At 41.1% G+C, this 20,982-nt stretch overlaps 1 protein-coding gene and 2 non-coding genes across 3 annotated transcripts; all 3 read left to right on the top strand.

Annotated features, from left to right (window-relative positions):
- The first annotated feature begins 16,862 nt into the window (after positions 1-16,862).
- Positions 16,863-19,108, top strand: RPL21 (ribosomal protein L21). The gene is made up of 5 exons (XM_061170996.1): positions 16,863-16,947; positions 17,251-17,312; positions 18,081-18,193; positions 18,721-18,871; positions 18,982-19,108. Exons 1-5 carry the CDS (start codon positions 16,881-16,883, stop codon positions 19,069-19,071), a joined length of 483 nt encoding a protein of 160 aa, XP_061026979.1. The 5' UTR covers positions 16,863-16,880; the 3' UTR covers positions 19,072-19,108.
- LOC133076715 (small nucleolar RNA SNORD102) lies at positions 17,905-17,975 on the top strand. Its single transcript, XR_009697602.1, has one exon. It is a non-coding gene; the product is annotated as a small nucleolar RNA SNORD102 (small nucleolar RNA).
- LOC133076721 (small nucleolar RNA SNORA27) lies at positions 18,238-18,364 on the top strand. Its single transcript, XR_009697607.1, has one exon. It is a non-coding gene; the product is annotated as a small nucleolar RNA SNORA27 (small nucleolar RNA).
- Positions 19,109-20,982: the final 1,874 nt, after the last annotated feature.

Below are 20,982 nucleotides of genomic sequence, written 5' to 3'. Positions count from 1 at the left end.
CAGTGGTGTATCAGCAGAGGACACTAGAATTTTCAAAATCTCAAATCCTGCACTTGCTAGCATGTAAGATCTCTGACTCCATTGTATATTAAATAGTCAGAAAGTGCATCCTGTCCTGGCAGTCTAACTTTAATCGGTTCGATCCAGAAAGCTTCCTACCCAGTGATGTGACCCCTAAATTCTATTCTTGAGAAAGGACCCCTCCCTTAACATTGGAGCAGGATCCAATTATTCGTTCATTTATCTGGTGTGTGCTATGTCATGTTCCAGTATGGTGGCTGGTTTCCATTTGCATCTCTGACCCAATCTCCACCTTCTCCACTCTGCCTTGTGTCCCACGGGCTGACCTGTAGGATTGGCTTTCAGTTGGACTTGGGTAATTGGAGGCACCAGCAGGAGATTGGAGACCGGTTGGCATATTTATTACCCTGGCTTTCTCTCAGCAGGGTTGCTGTGGGTTGGCTGCTTGAAAGGCAACACTTTCGGACACCTAGTATGCACCTAATTATCTGGAAAATGCTTTCACTATGCCCTTTCTCTATCAGCAAAAAAAAAAAAAATTAAAAGTAGTTTGCCTTCATGTGTCAAGGATAGCACTATATCTTAACTGTCCTGCCTTAGAGCTAAATCAAATCCTGCTATCGTAATATAATCTGGAGGGAGCTTGTTTGTCTTGATATTCTATAGGACATCACGCTGGTCCATTACACTGATGGCATTATGCTAATTTGATTTGGGGAGCAGGAGGTGGCAAGCGCCTTAGGTGCGTTGGTAACACATGAACTTCAAGAAGTTGGGAGATAACCCTCTGGGAAGTCCAGGGCTGCGACATCACTGATGGTTCCAGGGGCCCAGTGGTCTGGGGCATGTTGGGGTGTCTCCTGCTACACGGGAGAGACAGCTGCTGCATCTCGCCCCATGCACCACACAGGAGACACAACATGTAGTGAGTTTAGAGGCAAACTAAACCATATTTTTCTGTGTGCCGCTCTGACCTAATTACTCGGTCTCTCACAAGGCTACTGGTTTTGAGTGGGCACAGGGTATGAAAGGTTCAGAAACAAATCCAGGCTGCGTGACAAGCAGTCTGAGCAGCAGACCCAGTGGCGTGGAAGGATCCGAGGCAGACGGAGATGCTATCGGGGGCTCCTGGCAAGCCCAAGGGGACCCAAGTAAAGTCAACCGCTGACAACTAGTCTTTCAGTTGAAAAGCAGCTCCTGGACTGTTGGAGAGGCCCATAGCGACTGAACATTTGACCCTGGGTCACAAAGGACTATGTGATTTAAACTGCCCATCACACCTGGGACATGCCCAGCAGCATCGTTGTAAAGTGTGAATGATACCTTGAGACCAAGCTCTGCAGGTCTGGAAACCACAAATCAGTCAGTCCAGGCTCCATGGTACCTCTTCCTACTGCTTGACTGCCTCTCAACACACGCCGATGGCCTGATGGCGAGTTCCCTGCAGCCACATACAGAGGAGGAAAAGCGGGGTTGGATTTATTAATGGATGCACACGGTAGGGTGGAACCAGACAGCAGGGATGAGCCACTGAGCTTCAGCCCTGCGCAGGGATGGCCTGAAAGTAGGGAGGGGGAGGCGGTCCCCCCAGTGGGCGGAACTCCAGGCATTCCTTCTGGTTTATTCTGTATGGAAGGGAAGGAGGTCTGAGGAATGCCATCCATCCAATTCATGGCCAGTGGTAACATGTTCACCACGTTGATTGGGGACTTGGAAAAAATAAATTGTCTGTTTAGTGACAGGAGAGCTTGGGGAGAGACGTGTGGCTGGACTTTTTGGAATGTGCACAGAACGTACACAGGCTGCCAGAATACAATTCCACAGACTGGGAGGCTTAAACAACAACCATTTATCTTCCCACAGTTGTGGAGGCTCAAAGTCCAAGATCAAGGTGCCATCAGGACTGGTTTCTGGTGAGGCCTCTCTTCCTGATTTATAGAAGGTGGCCTTCTCTCTGTCCTCACCTGGCCTCTCCTCTGAACATGCATGGAGGGCTTTTTGATGTCTCTTGGTCTTTTTTTCCCTTTGTTCCTCATTTTTGTTTATTAAAATTTTTTTCCAGCTTTACTAAGCAATAGTGAACATATAATCGTCCTCTTCTTCTAAGGGCAACAGTCCTATTGGATTGGTGCTCCACCCGTATGACCTCCTTTAACTTTAATTATCTCCTTAAGGCCCTGTCTCCAAATACAGACACACGGGGGTTAGGGTTTCAACACATGGATTTAGGGGGTACAACGCAGCCCAGAGCGATAATCAGGTGGTCAAGATGGTCCACCCTGTGGATATGCGTAAGTCTCTTCCTCGCCACCCACGTGCCCGCTCTATGGGCCCATGAGCAAAGGACACACAAGGCGGGGGTGGAAGCTGTGCACAGGCCAGTGGCATACTCTCTCACCAGCGCTGGTCTGGCTCCTGACGAGGCTGAATGTCCAATCTGCCAGCAGCTGATCAACACTGAGACCCTAAAATGGCACCGCTCCCCAAGGGGACCAGCCGGAGACCCCCCCATCACGGAGGGGCCAGAACCAGCCTCAGAGAGACAGATCTTTGCTCCCATCATGGATTTTCCTTCCCTGCCCCCAGGACTTCTGCCAGCACCAACATTCCTGAACTTAGAGAATGTCTTATCTATCACCACAGTGTTGCAACTCAGCATCTCCTCCCCAAAGAGGATGCATTTTCAGAGGCTGTCATTTGCCAGTGGGAGCTTGACCATGGAATTCACTGGCTTTATCACATGCTTCATTCCCTAGAAAGAGATTGCTTAATAGAGGCGCCTGCTGAAGACAGATATGGTGACAGCTGGAAGCCAAGACCCTGCAAGGTGGGTACCTGCCTAGTGGATGCAGTCAGCTCCCCAAACCAGCAGCCAGCATTTGGTGCCACTGCCCCCATAACCGGACTGCAGTGGTCTGGGAACCAAGGTGGGGGGATACGAGTGGCCCTTCTCACTATGACTAGTGGCCCTTCTCCCTATGTCATAGTGAGAAGACCTGCTTCCTGTCTGACCTTGGGCTTGTGGCCTAGGAAGGATATTTCTGCAGGGAACACATAGTTCCATTCAATTGGAAGTTGAAACAGAGTCTGACCCTCAGCTATTTGGGGCTCCTCATGCATGAGAACTTTTAAGATCTACTCTCTTAGCAACTTTCAAATATACATACAGTGTTATTAACTATAGTCACTGTGATGTACAGTACATCCCAGGATTGATTGATTGATTGTGGCCACACCATGCAGCATGCAGGATCTTAGTTCCCCAACCAGGGATCGAACCCGTGCCCCCTGCAGTGGAAGCGTGGAGTCTTAACCACTGGACCGCCAGGGAAGTCCCAGGATTTATCTATTTTAGACCTGGAAGTTTGCACCTTTTGACCACCTTCACCTATTTCACCCACCCCCACACTCATTTTCAGGTTAAAGTGGGAACAGAATCTTAAAGATCTGTCCCCAACCTCCTGATGCAAGATGTAGCAGAATAGCATGGAGGATGGAAGGCAATTCCGACTCCCCAGATCTTCTCAAACTTTAATACTGTTGCATATCATCTGGCGACTTTATTAAACTGCAGAGTGATTCAGCAGGTCTGGGTGGGGTTAAAGATTCTGAATGAGAACAACGGTCCAGGTGACGTTGTCCTTGGATCTCACTTTGAAGTCATACAAGGCTGTAGCTCTGTGGTTCACAACCTGTTACAGTTTAGACTCACCCGGGGGCTTTTAAGAAATACTAATGTCTAATCCCCTCTCCTAGAGATTCTGATTCAATTCACCTGGGGCTTGGGTATCATTTTTTTTTTTTTTTTTTTTTTTTAAAGTCTGCCATATAATGCTAATAGTTCCTTAGAGGAATGTTTTTAGGACCAAGTGACACAGTTGATTATTTCCAATTCATTAATGATGCATTTTGAAACAACCTTTCATTCAATCATCCATTCATTTATTCAACCTCCAACTCTATGATTGAATGTTCCATTTTAGAGAAATTATGTCTATGACTTCATTTTTCAAATAATTTTTAGCATTTTCTAGAAACACCTACATTCTTTCTGCTGGATTTTCATTGGGTTACTACATAATGACATTAAACTCTGAGTAGCATCCTTCCCACAAATTTCACACTAAGCTGCTCCTTTTGGAACTAGACAATAGCAAAGGAGAACAAAATTAAATAGCTTAGACAATGAAGAAAAAAAATCTATCTTCAGTTTATATTTTATTAGAGGTGACTTGCCAATCTGATGATAGGTTAAAATTATCCAGAATAAAAAAAGAGTGAGTAGTTCTACAAAAATCTTCTTTGTTAATTTTTAAGCACTTCCCTAAGGAGTTATGCATATAACTAAAATTCTAGGTGACTTCATCCAGAGAGGTAGACTTTGCATCTATTCAATGCATGCAGGGAAGAAGGTAGAAATACTGTTTCTATCTTGCTATGAATGTCCTTATGGATGGCTCCTTGTGTGCATGTGCAGAAGCGGTTGTAGGGTACATACTAGTAGAATTGCTGAGTTATAGGGAATGTGAACATTCAACTAGCAAGGTATTATCAAATTGTGTCCAAGCAGTTGTGTATATTTATCATCCCACCAGCAGTGTGTAAGAGTTTCTACTGATCTTTGAGACTTGTGATTATAAGACTTAGTTTTAGCCAATTCAATGGGGTTTATGTGGTATGTCATTATAGTCTCTGTTTGCATTTCCTTAATTACTAATGAAGTGGAGCAACTTTTTTCCTGTAAGTACTGCTCTCATTGCATCCCTTAAATTTTGGTATATTTCATTTTCATTCATCTCAAAGTATTTTCTTTTTTTAAAAAACATATTTATTGGGGGCTTCCCTGGTGGCGCAGTGGTTAAGAATCCGCCTGCCAATGCAGGGGACACGGGTTCGAGCCCTGGTCCCAGAAGATCCCACATGCCGCGGAGCAGCTGGGCCCGTGAGCCACAATTACTGAGCCTGCGTGTCTGGAGCCTGTGCTCCACAACAAGAGAGGCCGCGATAGTGAGAGGCCCGCGCACTGCGATGAAGAGTGGTCCCCACTTGCCACAACTGGAGAAAGCCCTCGCACAGAAACGAAGACCCAACACAGCCATAAATAAATAAATAAATAAAATTAAAAAAAAAAAATTTATTTATTTACTTATTTGGCTGCACCGGGTCTTAGTTGCAGCACGTGGGATCTTTGTTGCAGCATGCGGGATCTTTTAGTTGCAGCATGCGGGATCTAGTTCCCTGACCAGGGATCGAACCCCAGCCCTCTGTATTGGGAGCGTGGAGTCTTAACCACTGGACCACCAGAGAAGTCCCTCAAAGTATTTTCTAATTTCTATTATGATTTCTTCTTTGATCCACTGGTAACTTATAGTGTATCATTTAATTTCCACACATTTGTGATTTCCAAATTTTTCCCTTATGTTTCCATTGTGGTTTGAGAACATATTTTGTATGATTTCAGTTATTTTGAATTTTTTGAGAGTTGTTTTATGGCCTACTATATGGTCTATCCTGGAGAATGTTCCATGTGCACTTGAGATGTCTATTCTGCTATTGCTGTTTGAATATTCTATAGATGCCAGTCAGGTCTAGCTGGCTGATATAGCCTTGCTAATTTTCTGTTTGATTGTGCTATCCATTATTGAGATGGGGTATTGAAGTCTCTACCTTTTAGTTCTGAATTTTATATTTCTGCCTTCAGTGACCTTCTGTTTAATCTTAACACTAACCTCAGAGTAATCTTTTACAAAAGTAAGTCAGATGTCACTCCTCTTCAAAATTCTCTAATGCCTTCCCACCTACCTCACTCAGAGTTCAAACCAAAGTACATACAACGCCTAGAGGTCCCCCACTACCTCTCACCGCGTTCCATGCCATCTCCCCTCCTCTTTGGTCCAGCCCATTGCCAACACCCCACCCCCAGCATTGCTTAAGCATGTCTGACACTGACATCCACAGACACTCTTTGTCCACAGAATCTTTGCACTTGCTGCTCTCTTTGCTTGAAAGGCTCTTCTCTCAGGCATCTGCATGGCTTCCTTCCTCACTTTCTTCAGATCTTTGCTCCTTCTCAGTGAGGTCTTCTCTGATCACCCTATTTTAAATAGTAATGTCTCATCATTCCCCTTTCCTGCTTGATTTTTTTTTTTCTCCACAGCACTTGTCTCCATCTGTCATAATGTGTATATCGTAACATAATCATGTAAATGGTATATTATTTATGATCTGTCTTTCATCACTAGAATGTAAACTTCAAGAGCACAGGGATTTTTGTCTGTTTTATTCCTCTGTATCTCCAGCGTTAGATCAGTGCCTGTCACATAATAGGTGCTCAGTGAATGCATGCTCCATGAGTGAATGAATGCCCTGAGTACTGCTGAGGAAACCAGTCAGCTGGGCAGCAGACAAAGTTGGAGTCATTACCAATCTCAAGTGGACCCTAAACCCCAATTCATTCTGTTACTATAAGACTCTGCAACTGTGAACGAGTTTTCTTAAAACTCCATTAATACTATTAAAATCCAATTGGGCCATCTTGTTGCTTCCATCCATTTCCATCTTTTCCATCTCTATTTCCAAATATTTTTTGAGCATTTACTACTGGCTAAGCACTGGATACAAAGTAGTATGCCAATAGTGACTAAGTCCTTACCTTTATGACGCTTACATTTAAATTTTCTGAAATCCATTGTGCCAAAGAAATCAGACCACTAACCCCAGAAGTTCCCTATCCAGTTTACCCTCCAGTTTCAAATATCTTCTCCTAGATCAACTAAAATTAAATAGAATTCTAGCAAATTATTTAAATTGAACCTTACCAATTTCATGCATGTAAATCAGCTTTCAAATACTACAGAAACCAACTTTTAAGTATCACAGATTCATGAAAACTAGTTTGAAGAAAATAATTGGCAATGGAATTGCATTTACAAAATGTGAAAGCTTTGTGAAAATTAGCAGCATTAAAACAATGTCTGACAAAGATTATTCACATAACACTTTCTGCTTCAGCTACAAGTCCCAGTGCTAAAACTTTTAAAAAGCATTTTGTATCAGTTATTTTGCAGAAGTATATTGATGTCATTGTGGTTCATTATAACGGTTAAAGTTATTGTCACTTTTCAAAAAAGTCTATTTCAAGAATTCCTGGCATATATGAAACTTTAGCCAGAGTAATTTTTCTAATGGCTAAAAAGGTTTTAGTCTTTCGTCAGCAAGTACTGTAGTCAAAACATTTCAACCACAGATTCCTCTTTATTCCATCAGAGTACAGCCAAGTACCTGAATGACAGCAGAAGGTAGAGACAGGACACTGTGCCAGTCAGCAGAAAATTCTGAATCGAATCAGAGGACAGAGGCCTAATTGCTCACCTATTTCATTTGACAGCCAGAAAGACTGTTTTGAGAAAACGTCTGTGGATTTCTTTTCAAAGTGTCTCCAAGAGAAATTTTAACAAGCATAATCAAGTGCGAGTTCCATACCTATCTGATTTTCCCACAAATCTGACCTAACAAGCAGTTTCACTGGAAATATAAGGACGTGAGAGAATAACAGTGAAGCAAAATTAGCCTAATTACAGGATAAATTAAAAATCCAAGAACTTGAACTTCCCTGGTGGCGCAGTGGTTAAGAATCCACCTGCCAATGCAGGGGACACGGGGTTGATCCCTGGTCCGGGAAGATTCCACGTGCTGCAGAGCAACCAAGCCCGTGTGCCACAACTACTGAGCCTGCGCTCTAGAGCCCGTGAGCCACAACTACTGAGCCCATGCACCACAACTACTGAAGCCAGCGTGCCTAGAGCCCACGTTCCGCAACAAGAGAAGCCACTGCAATGAGAAGCCCGCGCACTCCAATGAAGAGTAGGCCCCGCTTGCCGCCACTAGAGAAAGCCCACGCGCAGCAACAAAGACCCAACGCAGCCAAAAAATAAATAAATAAATATTTTTTAAAAAAATCCAAGAACTTCAGTTCAAGGCAATTCAGTAGTTGCCATTGCAATTTTGATAGGAATTGCATTGAATCTATAGATTGCTTTGAATAGTATGGACATTTTATCAGTATTAATTTCATTCCAATCCATGAGCACAGAATATCTTTCCACTTATTTGTGTCTTCTTCAATTTCTTTCCTTAATGTCTTACAGTTTTCAGTATACAGGTTTTCACTTCCGTGTTTAAATTTATTCTTTTTGATGTAATTATAAATGGGATTGTTTCCTTAATTTCTCTTTCTGATAGTTGTTAGTGTATAGAAATGTAACAGATTTTTACATACTGATTTTGTATCCTGCAACTTTACTGAATTCATCTATTAGTTCCAACAGTTTTTTTGATGGATCTTCAGGGTTTTTTGTACACACACACACACACACACAGATACACACACACACACACACACACATATATATAAATATACATATGTAGTGGAATATTACTCAGCCATAAAAAAGAAAGAGATCTTACCATTTGTGACAACATGGATGGAACTTGAGGGCATTAAGCTAAGTGAAACAAGTCAGACAGAGAAAGACAAATACTGTCTGATCTCTCTTATACATGGAATCTAAAAAAAAAAAAAAAGACAAGGTCTTAGATATAGAGAACAGACTGGTGGTTGCTAGAAGTGGGGGGAGGGGTGAAGGGTGGGAGAAATGGGTGAAGGGAGTCAAGGTGTAAAATTTTTAAAATAAATAAATAAGTAAAACAAATTTAAGGATGACTTAATCCACTGTGTCTGATTCATTTACACTTAGCTCATCAAAATGTATTTTGTTGTAAAATAGATAGGTAGTGGGAAGCAGCCTCATAGCACAGGGAGATCAGCTCGGTGCTTTGTGTCTACCTAGAGTGGTGGGATAGGGAGGGTGGGAGGGAGATGAAAGAGGGAGGGGACATGGGGATATATGTATATGTATAGCTGATTCACTTTGTTATAAAGCAGAAACTAATGCACCATTGTAAAGCAACTATACTCCAATAAAGATGTGAAAAAAAATAAAAAAATAAAATGTATTTTGTAAGACCCATTTATTATCCAAGAAACCTTTTGAGCCTTTTTAAGACAACTCTTTTGTCTTTGAACCAGTGAGTTCTAATTTTCCATATGAATGACGCTTGGACCTTGAAAGATAGACGATCAGTTGATTTTCAACTTAGATTCTTGAAATTTTAAGTGAAATGCAAACTTGATATTCTGTTTACTGTTTGAGCACTGAATAAGGTCATTAAAAAAAAAAAAAAGAAATTTCTCAACTCAGGTCCAGGTAGCCATAATGAATCAAACAGGGCTAACAACAGACGTGAAATTTGTCTGTCACACATTTCCAAGTTGTGCCTTACTGTCTAAACATAACTAGGTCTCCATAAATCACTGCAATGTCTTTCCCAACTCTCACTTCAATACTTTTTCTGTCTGAATACTCCTGATATTTGATTAGGTTCTTCCTCATGTTGCTCTGGCCTTAAAGTCTAGGGCAGTTGAAGACATTAGAAGCTGGAGCAAGAAACAGGATTTGGGAACAGAAAAATCTGGATGCAGATAATGAGGATCTGAGTTATGGGGATGAGATTCAGTTTGAATGTCTAATCACATGGTCACAAGCTTGTTTATGCCTGTTTTCATGTAGAGAATCAAGTTCTGGAAGGGTATAATCTTTGTCTTACTTGATTTAAAAAAAAGTTTACCTTCATTTTTTTCTGCTTCTCAAGATCTCAAATTAAAATTTTCATGGAAAAAAAATTATTTTGTGTAATTATTCTTCACCGTATGTTTTTCAGTTATTCATAGTATTTCTGCCTCATTACTTTGGCTATCATTACAGTGACATTTTCCTGGAGACAAAATTCTCATTATATACTTTTTTTTTTTTTTCTGTAACAATTTAATTTCTGAACTCACCCCAACTTCAGCTATTTTTGCTTAGGATTGAGTCTACATGCCAAGGGTCTAATGTATTTTTTTCTCTTTTTTTCTTTTTTTTAACATCTTTATTGGAGTATAATTGCTTTACAATGGTGTGTTAGTTCCTGCTTTATAACGTAGTGAATCAGCTATACATTTACATATATCCCCATATCTACTCCCTCTGTGCCTCCCTCCCACCCTCCTTATCCCACCCCTCTAGGTGGTCACAAAGCACGGAGCTGATCTCCCATTTGGTAGTGTATATATGTCCATGCCACTCTCACACTTCCTCCCAGCTTACCCTTCCCACTCCCCGTGTCCTCAAATCCATTCTCTACATCTGCGTCTTTATTTCTGTCCTGCCCCTAGGTTCTTCATAACCATTTTTTTGTTTGTTTAGATTCCGTATATATGTGTTAACATACGGTATTTGTTTTTCTCTTTCTGATTTACTTCACTCTGTATGACAGATTCTAGGTCCATCCACCTCACTACAAATAACTCAATTTCGTTTCTTTTTATGGCTGAGTAATATTCCATTGTATACATGTGCCACATCTTTATCCATTCATCTGTCGATGGCCACTTAGGTTGCTTCCATGTCCTGGCTATTGTAAATAGAGCTGCAATGAACATTGTGGTACATGACTGTTTTTGAATTATGGTTTTCTCAGGGTATATGCCCAGGAGTGGGATTGCTGGGTCGTATGGTAGTTCTATTTTTAGCTTTTTAAGGAACCTCCATACTGTTCTCCATAGTGGCTGTATCAATTTACATTCCCACCAACAGTGCAAGAGGGTTCCCTTTTCTCCACACCCTCTCCAGCATTTATTGTTTGTAGATTTTTTGATGATGGCCATTCTGACTGGTATGAGGTGATACCTCATTGTAGTTTTGATTTTCATTTCTCTAATGATTAGCGATGTTGAGCATTCTTTCATGTGTTTGTTGGCAATCTGTATATCTTCTTTGGAGAAATGTCTCTTTAGGTCTTCTGCCCATTTTTGGATTGGGTTGTTCTTTTGCTATTGAGCTGCATAAGCTGCTTGTAAATTTTGGCGATTAATCCTTTGTCAGTTGCTTCATTTGCAAATATTTTCTCCCATTCTGAGGGTTGTCTTTTCGTCTTGTTTTCATTATGTATTTTCTACACTAGAAAATCCTAATTGGTTCTTATTTGAAATTGTCCTCCTGCCAATTCACCAAGACAAAGGGCAAATCCAATGGAGTTGATTGATACTCAGAGTTTCCAACTAGAGCCTCACACGTAAGAGGACAGATCCATGTTTTCCTCCTAGCTTAGAAAATGTGCCCTGCTGGAGTTAAACTGCCAATGTCTCCTGAAAACCAAAATAAAACAAAACGTATACTTTGTTAATCTGCTTCTACAGGGAAAAATACAAAATGGAAACAGAGATGTGAACTTACTTTAATGACTGAAAGTTATGGGTTTCTCTTAGTTTACTCAAGCCTGGTGCAAAATCATAAATTGGCTTCATTTTAATGTCACATTCCCGTTCATTTGTTGACCTTATTTTCTAAGGCTATTGGATGGCTTTCATTTCTCTGAGTTTTTAAAGTTGTTATCCATCTGTATGCCTTTACATATGCAAAAATACTTTCTGCCTAAAATAACCTTACTACTTGTTCTCTGGTCAAAGTGGGACTCCTTCATCAAGTTCCACCTCCTCTGTGAAGCTTCGTTTTTCATCCAGGGATTCTTCTCTCCCATGCCTTCCTCTAATCTAGGCGCAGTGGATCACCCACAGAACACCCACACTGCTCAACTCCATGTCGTCTGCTTTTCCACTTAGAGTAGTCTAGCATCTTCCGCTTCCACCAAGCTCTCTGTGGAGTCCTTGAGGGCAAGGATCATGTTTTATTCATTTTTATAGTCTCATCATGCACTTCAGTACCTTATTTAATCTAGATGCTTATAAATATTGAATGAATTTTGAGTTTTCCTACTTTCTACATTTAATTTACTTCACATTTCCTTAAGTTTCAATCCTTTTCTTATTCTTTTTTACATTAATGATCTCAAACTGGAGGTAAATTGACCTTTAGACGCTTAGGAAACCACTTTGGTTTTCAGATCTGTACAATGGAACTAATGACACAAACCTACTTTAAAAGCCTGTAGTAAAAATAATGCCTTACTCTCTTCAGAGGAAAATGGTAAATAAATAAAAATAGAGGTTCACTTTGGAAAACCATTTGGCAATTTTCTATGAAGTTAGAGATACCTTATGATCAAGCAATGCTCTAGGTATCACCCAGAAGAACAGAAAACATATTCACAAAAATATTTATGGCAGCTTTTTTCATAGTAGCATAAAACTGAGGGGAAAAAAACCCAAATTTCCATCAAGAGGAGAATGTATAAATAAATTGTGGTATATTCATATAGTAGAATACTACTTAGCAATAAAAAATAAAATAAACTATTGGTAAAAGCAACAACATGACTGAATCTTAAAAACACCAAGCTGAAAAAAAAGAGCCAGACAAAAAGTGTACATACTGTACAGTACCATTTATATGAAATTTAAGAATAGGCAAAACTAATCTATGGTTATAGAAATCAGAATGTTGGATTGTTCTAGTTGGGGAGGGGATTAGCTGGGACGAAGCACAGGGAATTGTTAATGGGAACGGCAATATTCTAGATCTTGATTGGGGATATTGGTTGCAAGGCTATATATTTACATTAGTCAAAAATCATCCAAATGGGATTTCCCTGGTGGCACAGTGGTTAAGAATCCTCCTGCCAATGCAGGGGATACTGGTTCTAGCCTGGTCCAGGAAGATCCCACGTGCCACGGAGCAACTAAGCCCATGCGCCGTAACTACTGAGCCTGCACTCTAGAGCCCATGAGCCACAACTACTGAGCCCGTGTGCTGCAACTACTGAAGCCCACATGCCTAGAGCCTGTGCTCTGCAACAAGAGAAGCTGCCACAATGAAAAGCCCGAGCACCACAACGAAGAGTAGTCCCCACTCGCCGCAACTACAGAAAACCCGTGTGCAGCAACGAAGACTCAACACAGCCAAAAATAAATTAATTAATTTTTTAAAATGTACCATATTGTTTCACTAATTGAAACTGTAGCATACTAATGTTAAGATGTTCACAATAGGGTAAACTGGTGCCAAGTATATGGAAATTCTCTGTACCATTTTTCTAAAAAGAATTTTTTTGCTAAATCTAAAACTACCGTTTAAAAACTATTAATACTTATTAATATTAATATTTATTAATATTAATTAAAAATAAATTTAGAAAATATTTATTAAAAGTATAGTGATAAATAATCACCTCCCATGTACTCAATAACCAGCTTAAAATTAGTCAAAATAGTTAAAGCCTCCTGTATACCCCTTTCTTTACAGTCCCCTCCCTACCAGACAAAACCATGTTTCTACATTTGATTTTCATTCCCTTGTATTTCTTGACTACTTTCACTACATATGCATGTATGCCTAAGCAATATATAGTATTGTTTTGCATGTTTTAAAATTTTACGTGTATAAATTGTCCTATTATGTTTGTTCCACATCTCCCTCTTTTTGCTTCATCACATTTGCTGGCTCACTCTTGACTTACTGGCATATAATATTCCACCGTATGAATACCCCATAATGGGTTTATGCTCTTATTGGTGGACGTCTCCAACTTTTTGCTTCTATTCCTAGTGCTGTTGTGGATATCCTTGTCTACACAGCAAAGTTCCCATAAGATAAGCAGTTAGGAGCGGAATGCTGGAATTCGGTATTTGCGTATTTTCGGTTTCACTAGATTTTGCCAAATTGCTTCGCAAAGTGGTTGTAACAGGGGTACGTACCTACCAGCAGGTGCGTAGTGTTTTGACGCATTGAGGGGAAAAACGTTTGAAAGACATATAAACTGTACAACATGCTTTCTTCACCATAATTCCGCTTTTGTGCCCACGTAACCATTCCCACAACCTACAGTTCGGAGCACAGAAAAGAGCCCAGACAACATTGGACCAGATCGCTTCGATGCCCGAGGACGCAGGTACACGCCCACTTCCCGCGTGGCGTCGGACGCAAGGGCTGACGTCAGCACGCTCGCGACGTCTGCGCCTGTTTGACGCCCTTGAAGGCCCCTTTCCGGGCTGTCTGGCAAGATCCCAGTGTCAGCTTGTGTCGGTCGGTAACCTCTTTTTCGCAAGAAAGGAAAATATCCTCACAGGTTCTTCTGGTTCTCAGGGACGACACCCTTACCCAGGAAAGAGTGGCTGTCGGCCGGCGTTTTCTCAGGCAGCGCCGCGGGCAGCCCGCAGGCCCTTCTAAGGCGCGCGCGCGGCGCCGCCTCCTTCTTTTCGGCCGGAACCGCCATCTTCCAGGTACTGCCCGCGCGTGGCTCTTGGAGCCTCCTGTTCCTCCCCCTGTCCCTCAGGCGTGAGTCCCAACCCTGTGGCCGCTGAGGCCGTGCATTGGAGCCCTAGGGAGATTATCTAGCCGGCCTGGGGCCCGCTGGCCTGGGCGGTGGAGCTGTGTCCGTCCAGACTTGGCGCGGCGGGCGCGGGGCCGGGGACCAGGCTGCGATGCCTTGGGTCTGCGGGGGGACAGGCTCTGGAAAAACGAGGCCGAGGCACCAGGGTGAGGCGATTCTGGTCCATCGGGAAAGGAATTCTTCCTTCCATAGCCCCCGCGGCTTCAGCCCGTCTCTCCTGGGCTTTCTCGGATTGGCTCTGGCGCCGCGTGGCCGCTTGCTTTTCCAACGTTTTCAGTGTGGCATCTTAACCCCTGTTGTGGGATCTAAACTGTAATGCTCTGGGGTAGGAGCTTCGGGGCAGTAGGAGCGGGTTGAGAACCAGGCGCCGGGTTTAATCTCTCTTGAGACCTGGGTGTGTGTGTGAGGAAGTCGGGGGTCGTGGTCGGAGAACTGCAGAGGTGCCCCTGAGTCGCCCTGGATGAAGAAGCCCAGCCCATTCGTCGTTGACGTGGGAGATTTCCGGTTGTCTTAATTCTGGCCCGGGACCGCAATTGGAGAAAAGGAAAATACTTTGTTTGCCACGGGTATTGTTTTGTTCATGCCAGGGCAGCAAGTGTTGAGCGAAGGGATTCCTGAATAGCTGTGTCTGATTTAGGCGTTTAGGGGGAAAGTTGACTGAATAACCCCTTAGTCTTAGTTTTGCATCTTTGTGTCTAGTTTGTAGCAGCCAGCTGCCAGAGTTGAGGAAACTGCGGGTTGCGCCCCCGTAATGGGTCCCATTTTTGGTAGTATTACAGACTCTAAATCGTCATTGCTTGAGACGTTAAGTATTGTTTTAAAAAACTCACTCGATAATATGTGTATTGGGTCCTGATGGATTTCGAACTCGGAAAAATTGGTCTAGTGGAAGGAGCGTGGGCTCTGGAGTCAGAAAGGACTTCCAGGGCTTCCCTGGTGGCGCAGTGGTTGAGAATCCGCCTGCCAGTGCACGGGACACGGGTTCAAGCCCTGGTCCAGGAAGATCCCACATGCCATGAAGCAGCTAAGCCCATGCGCCACAACTACTGAGCCTGCGCTCTAGAGACCGTGAGCTACAACTACTGAGCCTGCGCTCTAGAGCCCACGAGCCGCAACTACTGAAGCCCGTGCACCGGGAGCCCGTGCTCCGCAAGAGAAGCCACCGCAATGAGAAGCCCGCGCACCGCAACGAAGACCCAACGCGGCCAAACATTTAAAAAATAAATTTATTTTAAAAAAAAATTTAAATTACTGATTCTGTCACTTTGTCTCTCCATAAAGTGAGTTGACCTGCAGAGCATGTCTCCTTGTTTATGAACTTAACGGGAGTTTATATGAACTTAATGCAAATGTAGACTTGAGAATTAAAACAGTACTTGTACTTGATAGATTCTTCTCACCATTTAAAGTGAAGTGTGCATTCGTTGTAACAGTGGTTTGGCTTTGATGGGTTAGCTGAAACATTCTTCGGTCTCCTTGCCACACAAGTTACATGAAAAAGGTACTTAGGAGTCACTTTTCTTTAAGGTTAAGATGTGGTAATAGAGAGGTTGACTTACATTAGAACACCGTCGACAACCTAAGCTGGTCTTTGGTGTATTTTGCCTTGTGGTAGGAGGAGTCAGCAATGGTAGTTCTGCCCTTGGATGATCTGAGGCAATTAAAGCCATTATTTTGACCTTTTGGGAAACAAAGTGAAAGGTTCAACTCAGTAGCCTATACGTGAATTCTTAGGCAATGATAAGGTACTGTTTACTAGTAAGTGCTTTGCATGTGCTAGGAATTGCTCAATGTTTTGCAGACATTACCTTAGTTGATTATAAAAGTATTAAAACCAGTTTACATATGAGGATCAGGGTTTAAATGTTGGTCTCCCAGCAGGTAAGTGGCAAAACCTATGTCAAAATCAGGTCAGTGATTATAAAGCCTTCTACCTCACATTTTCTGGTAAACAACTGAGTAATTAGATACATGAAGTGAGTTAGACATTTTTGACAGTTAATAGGTACCGTATTAGAGAAATCCATAGGTTGATAAGAAAAGGGGTTTAATCCATTATGTAAAAATGCAAAACTGAGTTTTGTCGTGCTTTGCAACAATAAACTGCCTTCTAGTTCGTAATTCCAGTGTTCTTGGCAGTCTAAGCTGGGTTCTACAGATGTAGTGTGGCGGAAGTCCTGTTGTGTTGTTACATTCTAATAGGGAAAATACTGGTTTGGGTTCTAAAATCCAGTTCTGCTTCTTAGGAGTTTTAGGCAGTTTTGGCAGAAATCTTGGTGAAATTACTGTTTCTTAACCGTTTGTAAGAGCTATTGATTCGTGAGCCAGCTTTTTAGATAGTTGCCTAATTCTGGTGTTGCTACTGAACTTAGTGCATTTGTAATTACACATTTTTTGGCTAAAGGGGCAAATGTCAATTTTGCAGTTGTATTTGACTGTTTGATACTTTCTGGTTTCAGTAATTCGCCAAAATGACCAACACAAAGGGAAAGAGGAGGGGCACCCGCTACATGTTCTCTAGGCCTTTTAGAAAACATGGTGAGTAGATCCACCCTCCTTGGGAGCAAGCGTGGCATACAGTTGTGTTTTATATGTGTTGTGGTTCATATAATGTGTTCTTAATAAATGGCATTAATTAGCATTTACCTAACTTATTTGTAATAAATAAAAAGCATGAATTTTATATAGTGGTTCTTAAATTGTCGACTAGCAAGATTTTAAAGTACATGTAACTGCCGAAAAGTAGTGTGTGTTGAAAGCTAGTAAGGTTATATATTTATCTTACTCTTGACTTTTTAATCTTGATATTGACTGTATTGGGGTTTTTTGTTTTTTTTGCAGGAGTTGTTCCTTTGGCCACATACATGCGAATCTACAAGAAAGGTGATATTGTAGATATCAAGGTAAGTTATAAAATTGGGGAAATAACTACAGAGTAACATTAGAAGTTAGAAAAGTTGTGTTTAATATTAAAATCTGAATAGGGTGTATTGCATCTTTTTATCTTCCTAATCGGGGGAAAATCCATTTCCTGAAAAAGAGCTCGTGAGAGTATAGAATAGCTATTTTATGTTATATTTTTATTTTTGTAATAAATTTATTTATTTTTGGCTGCATTGTGTCTTTGTTGTCGAGTATTCGTTGCAGTGCACGGCCTTCTTATTGCGGTGGCTTCTCTTGTTGCAGAGCTTGGGCTCTAGGCGCGCAGTCTTCAGTAGTTGTGGCGCACGGGCTTAGTTGCTCTGCGGCATGTGGGATCTTCCCGGATAAGGGCTCGAACCCGTGTCCCCTGCATTGGCAGGCGGATTCGTAACCACTGCGCCACCAGGGAAGTCCCTAGAATGGCTATTTTAATATTACTTTCATAAACAAGAGTTTTTAAAGTGCTATTCTCGAGTCTAAGAATTTTCTCATTACTTGTTTTTAACAGCTAGTGGAAAAATTAAGGGGGGGAAATCATGTGAATTTGTATTTAAATGTGTCCTGGCACTCTAGAGCTTAATGATGATTGTCTTTTTGATTGCTTAAAGCAACGTGAAAATGACATTTCACCGGCTCTGAAAGCTTTTGGGTTGCCATCTAAAGAAAAAAAATCTTGGAATATCTCAGTTACTTTGGATTTAAAAGGAAGGGGAAATTGCTGGCATAACATTTATCTCCTTTCTTAACAGGGAATGGGCACTGTTCAAAAAGGAATGCCCCACAAATGTTACCATGGCAAAACTGGGAGAGTCTACAATGTTACCCAGCATGCTGTTGGCATCATTGTAAACAAACAAGTTAAGTAAGTAATGTCATAGTTCTTTGTGCCTACTTAGTATTCCCTCACACCCCCCTTTCACTTTGCCAGTTGGACTTATGTCTTTATTGGTCATTCAAGTGGGGCAAAGGAAATACCCTTTTAAAACTCAAGCAAACTGGGTGTTTGTCTTGTAACCTGTCAGAGGAAACAAATTGTAATAAACTTACTGGAAAGTCTTGTGGGGTTTGTTAGCTAAGCCGTTCTGGTTTTCACAGTGTAAAAAGTTTAATAAGTTGTAAATTTTATTAGCGGTCTGGTTTTGCTTAAATTATTTGGTATTTCAGAGTCTGTCACCTCATCAGAAGAGAGCTTAAAAGTGGGGATGTTTGCCTCAAGGCCCCATTCAGTAAGATTTAATAAATGATTATAGATTTGCCATCACCTTGTTGATTTATCCTATCTGTGGGTAAAAAAATGTTCATGGTTTAATTAATAAATGAAACTGTCGAAAGAATTTTCTGAATTTTAGCTGTGTTTTTGATGCACTTAAGAGTGTCTTCTCTCTCCAGGGGCAAGATTCTTGCCAAGAGAATTAATGTGCGTATCGAGCATATTAAGCACTCTAAGAGCCGAGACAGCTTCCTGAAACGGGTGAAGGAAAATGATCAGAAAAAGAAGGAAGCCAAAGAGAAAGGTACTTGGGTTCAGCTGAAGCGCCAGGTGAGTGCTTGGCAGGGTTTCTTGGTATTACGTACGTTTTCAGTTCTGGGAGCACTTTGAAATTGAGTTACAGTACTTTTCATAATTATTCCCTCACCTTTTTTTAATAGCCTGCTCCACCCAGAGAAGCACACTTCGTGAGAACCAATGGAAAGGAGCCTGAACTGTTGGAGCCCATTCCCTATGAATTCATGGCATGATGGGTGTAAAAAAAATAAAAGACCTGGACTGTGTAAATGTTTCTCTTAATTGGGTAGAAGTGTGTGACCCCCTTCCCCAAACAAACATTTAAAGCACATTTTAATTGTGTCCAAATTCAGTGGGTGACATCTTTTTACTTTCCAAATTTAGTGGTTTTTCTTCCTGAAAGATGTGAGGCAGTTTGTTGTGCAGTATACTCCACTGGTTAATAAACTGCTAGATATTACTTATAAAATACTTGTATTAGTTTGAAAATAGTCTCTAAATTCCTATGAACAAAGGATTTAAAATGAATGAAAGTTATCTGTTGCATTATAGTTAAGCTCAGGAAAAGTTGATACTCATAATTGCATCATAAATTAAGTAGCTGTGTTTTGAGGATCGGGAACTTAACTTTGAAGCCTCCTATTTAAAAATACATGGTTTAAAGCCCCTTCCTGGTCCTTTGTGAGTTACATGTTAGTTCTGAGTTTAGACCTTTCGTGCAGCAGGGCTCAGAGAAGTGTTAAAAACTAGAATACCTTTTTTATTTAAACTGGGTAAGTATTTGTATAGCATCTAATATGTGGCATTCTAAGCACTTTACATAATGTACTCATAAAAAACTTGGAATAAGTTTTATTTTGCCCATTTTACATGAAAGGAAGCTGAGGCACAAGTAACTTGCCCGAGGTTACAGGTGCATAGTGTTGGGCAAAGATTCAAACCCAGGCAATCTGGCTGCATAATCGGATTTTAGTGATCAGTTCTATATTGCTTCATATTAATAGGAATATTTTAAAGCTACTTTGTCTAGTTGGAACACATTTTAGGTTTTGTTACTTCCTGGATATTTTTAATTGGATGTGGTAAACATCCAGTAGGGAATTGATCACATCTCATCCTTCAGTATTCTGTGATAATACCTGTAGCAAGCTTATTTAAAATGAAAACCTTGACTACTCACTTGCTATTCTCTCCCCACTATTAGACTTGAGGACAAGAACCTATTTATAATTTTAGTAAACACTGTGAATAGGTAAAAACCCAATGTTAGTGGCCTTCAGTTTCATCTAGTGTTGTGTGATGGTAATAGGGCTGCTTTGGAATCCAGCAAACCTGGCTTTGAATCTTGGATTCCTAACCTAACTCAGTAAATGGTGGTTATTAATTGCTCTTAAAGATTCACATCTAGTGGTAGAGGGTTATGTTTAAACATGACTGTGTTGGTCAAAAGAAATTGTTTACCAGCACCACCACAGAAAACAAGGAAAACCTTATAAATTGCGTCAGTTGGCATTCCTGTTCTATGTTTTTCCATCTTAAGTTGATGGTACCACTTATGCACCAGGTTGAAGTCACTATGCATATTTTAAAATTCTGTTTCATGAATATCTTTCATAGACATTTCTTCATTCCTGCCCCTTTAGGCACATTTTGATTTCTCCTTTAAACTATTAAAGCAGCTTCAAGGCATCATGTTTATTGAGCCTCCTACTATATTGCATATTGCTTAACCTGTGTGTCTCTGTAACTCATGGTTTAGTTTTCAAGGTATGTGTAACTAGTCTGGTTCCTACTAAATTGTTTTTCTCTTTATTTCTGTTTTCCTACGTGATGGCTTTAGCTATTAGGAAAATTGTGTTAATGGAACTGCTCTTTGTTGCCCCAGTTTTGCACACGCACTTGCCTTTGCCCGAAATACCTACACTTTGTTTGTTTGATGGAATTCTTGCTTGTCGTTCACTCACCTTGAGTCATAGGTGAACCATCCCTGATTAAAGCATTTTAAGGAGAGGAATGAAAGTGCTTGGAATCAGAGATTACTTCTGGTTTGGGTTGGTGGAATAAAATCCCCCATATTTTTGTGTGTTTGCTTCCCACAGTGTTTATAGTTTTTAAAAACTTCTGCCTTCCTCACTAGACCTGAG

This window comes from Eubalaena glacialis, chromosome 16 (genome assembly GCF_028564815.1).
Source record: "Eubalaena glacialis isolate mEubGla1 chromosome 16, mEubGla1.1.hap2.+ XY, whole genome shotgun sequence".
Classification (NCBI taxonomy): domain Eukaryota; kingdom Metazoa; phylum Chordata; class Mammalia; order Artiodactyla; family Balaenidae; genus Eubalaena; species Eubalaena glacialis.
Note: the sequence above shows the minus strand (reverse complement) of the source record. Positions and strands in the feature narration are given on the sequence as shown.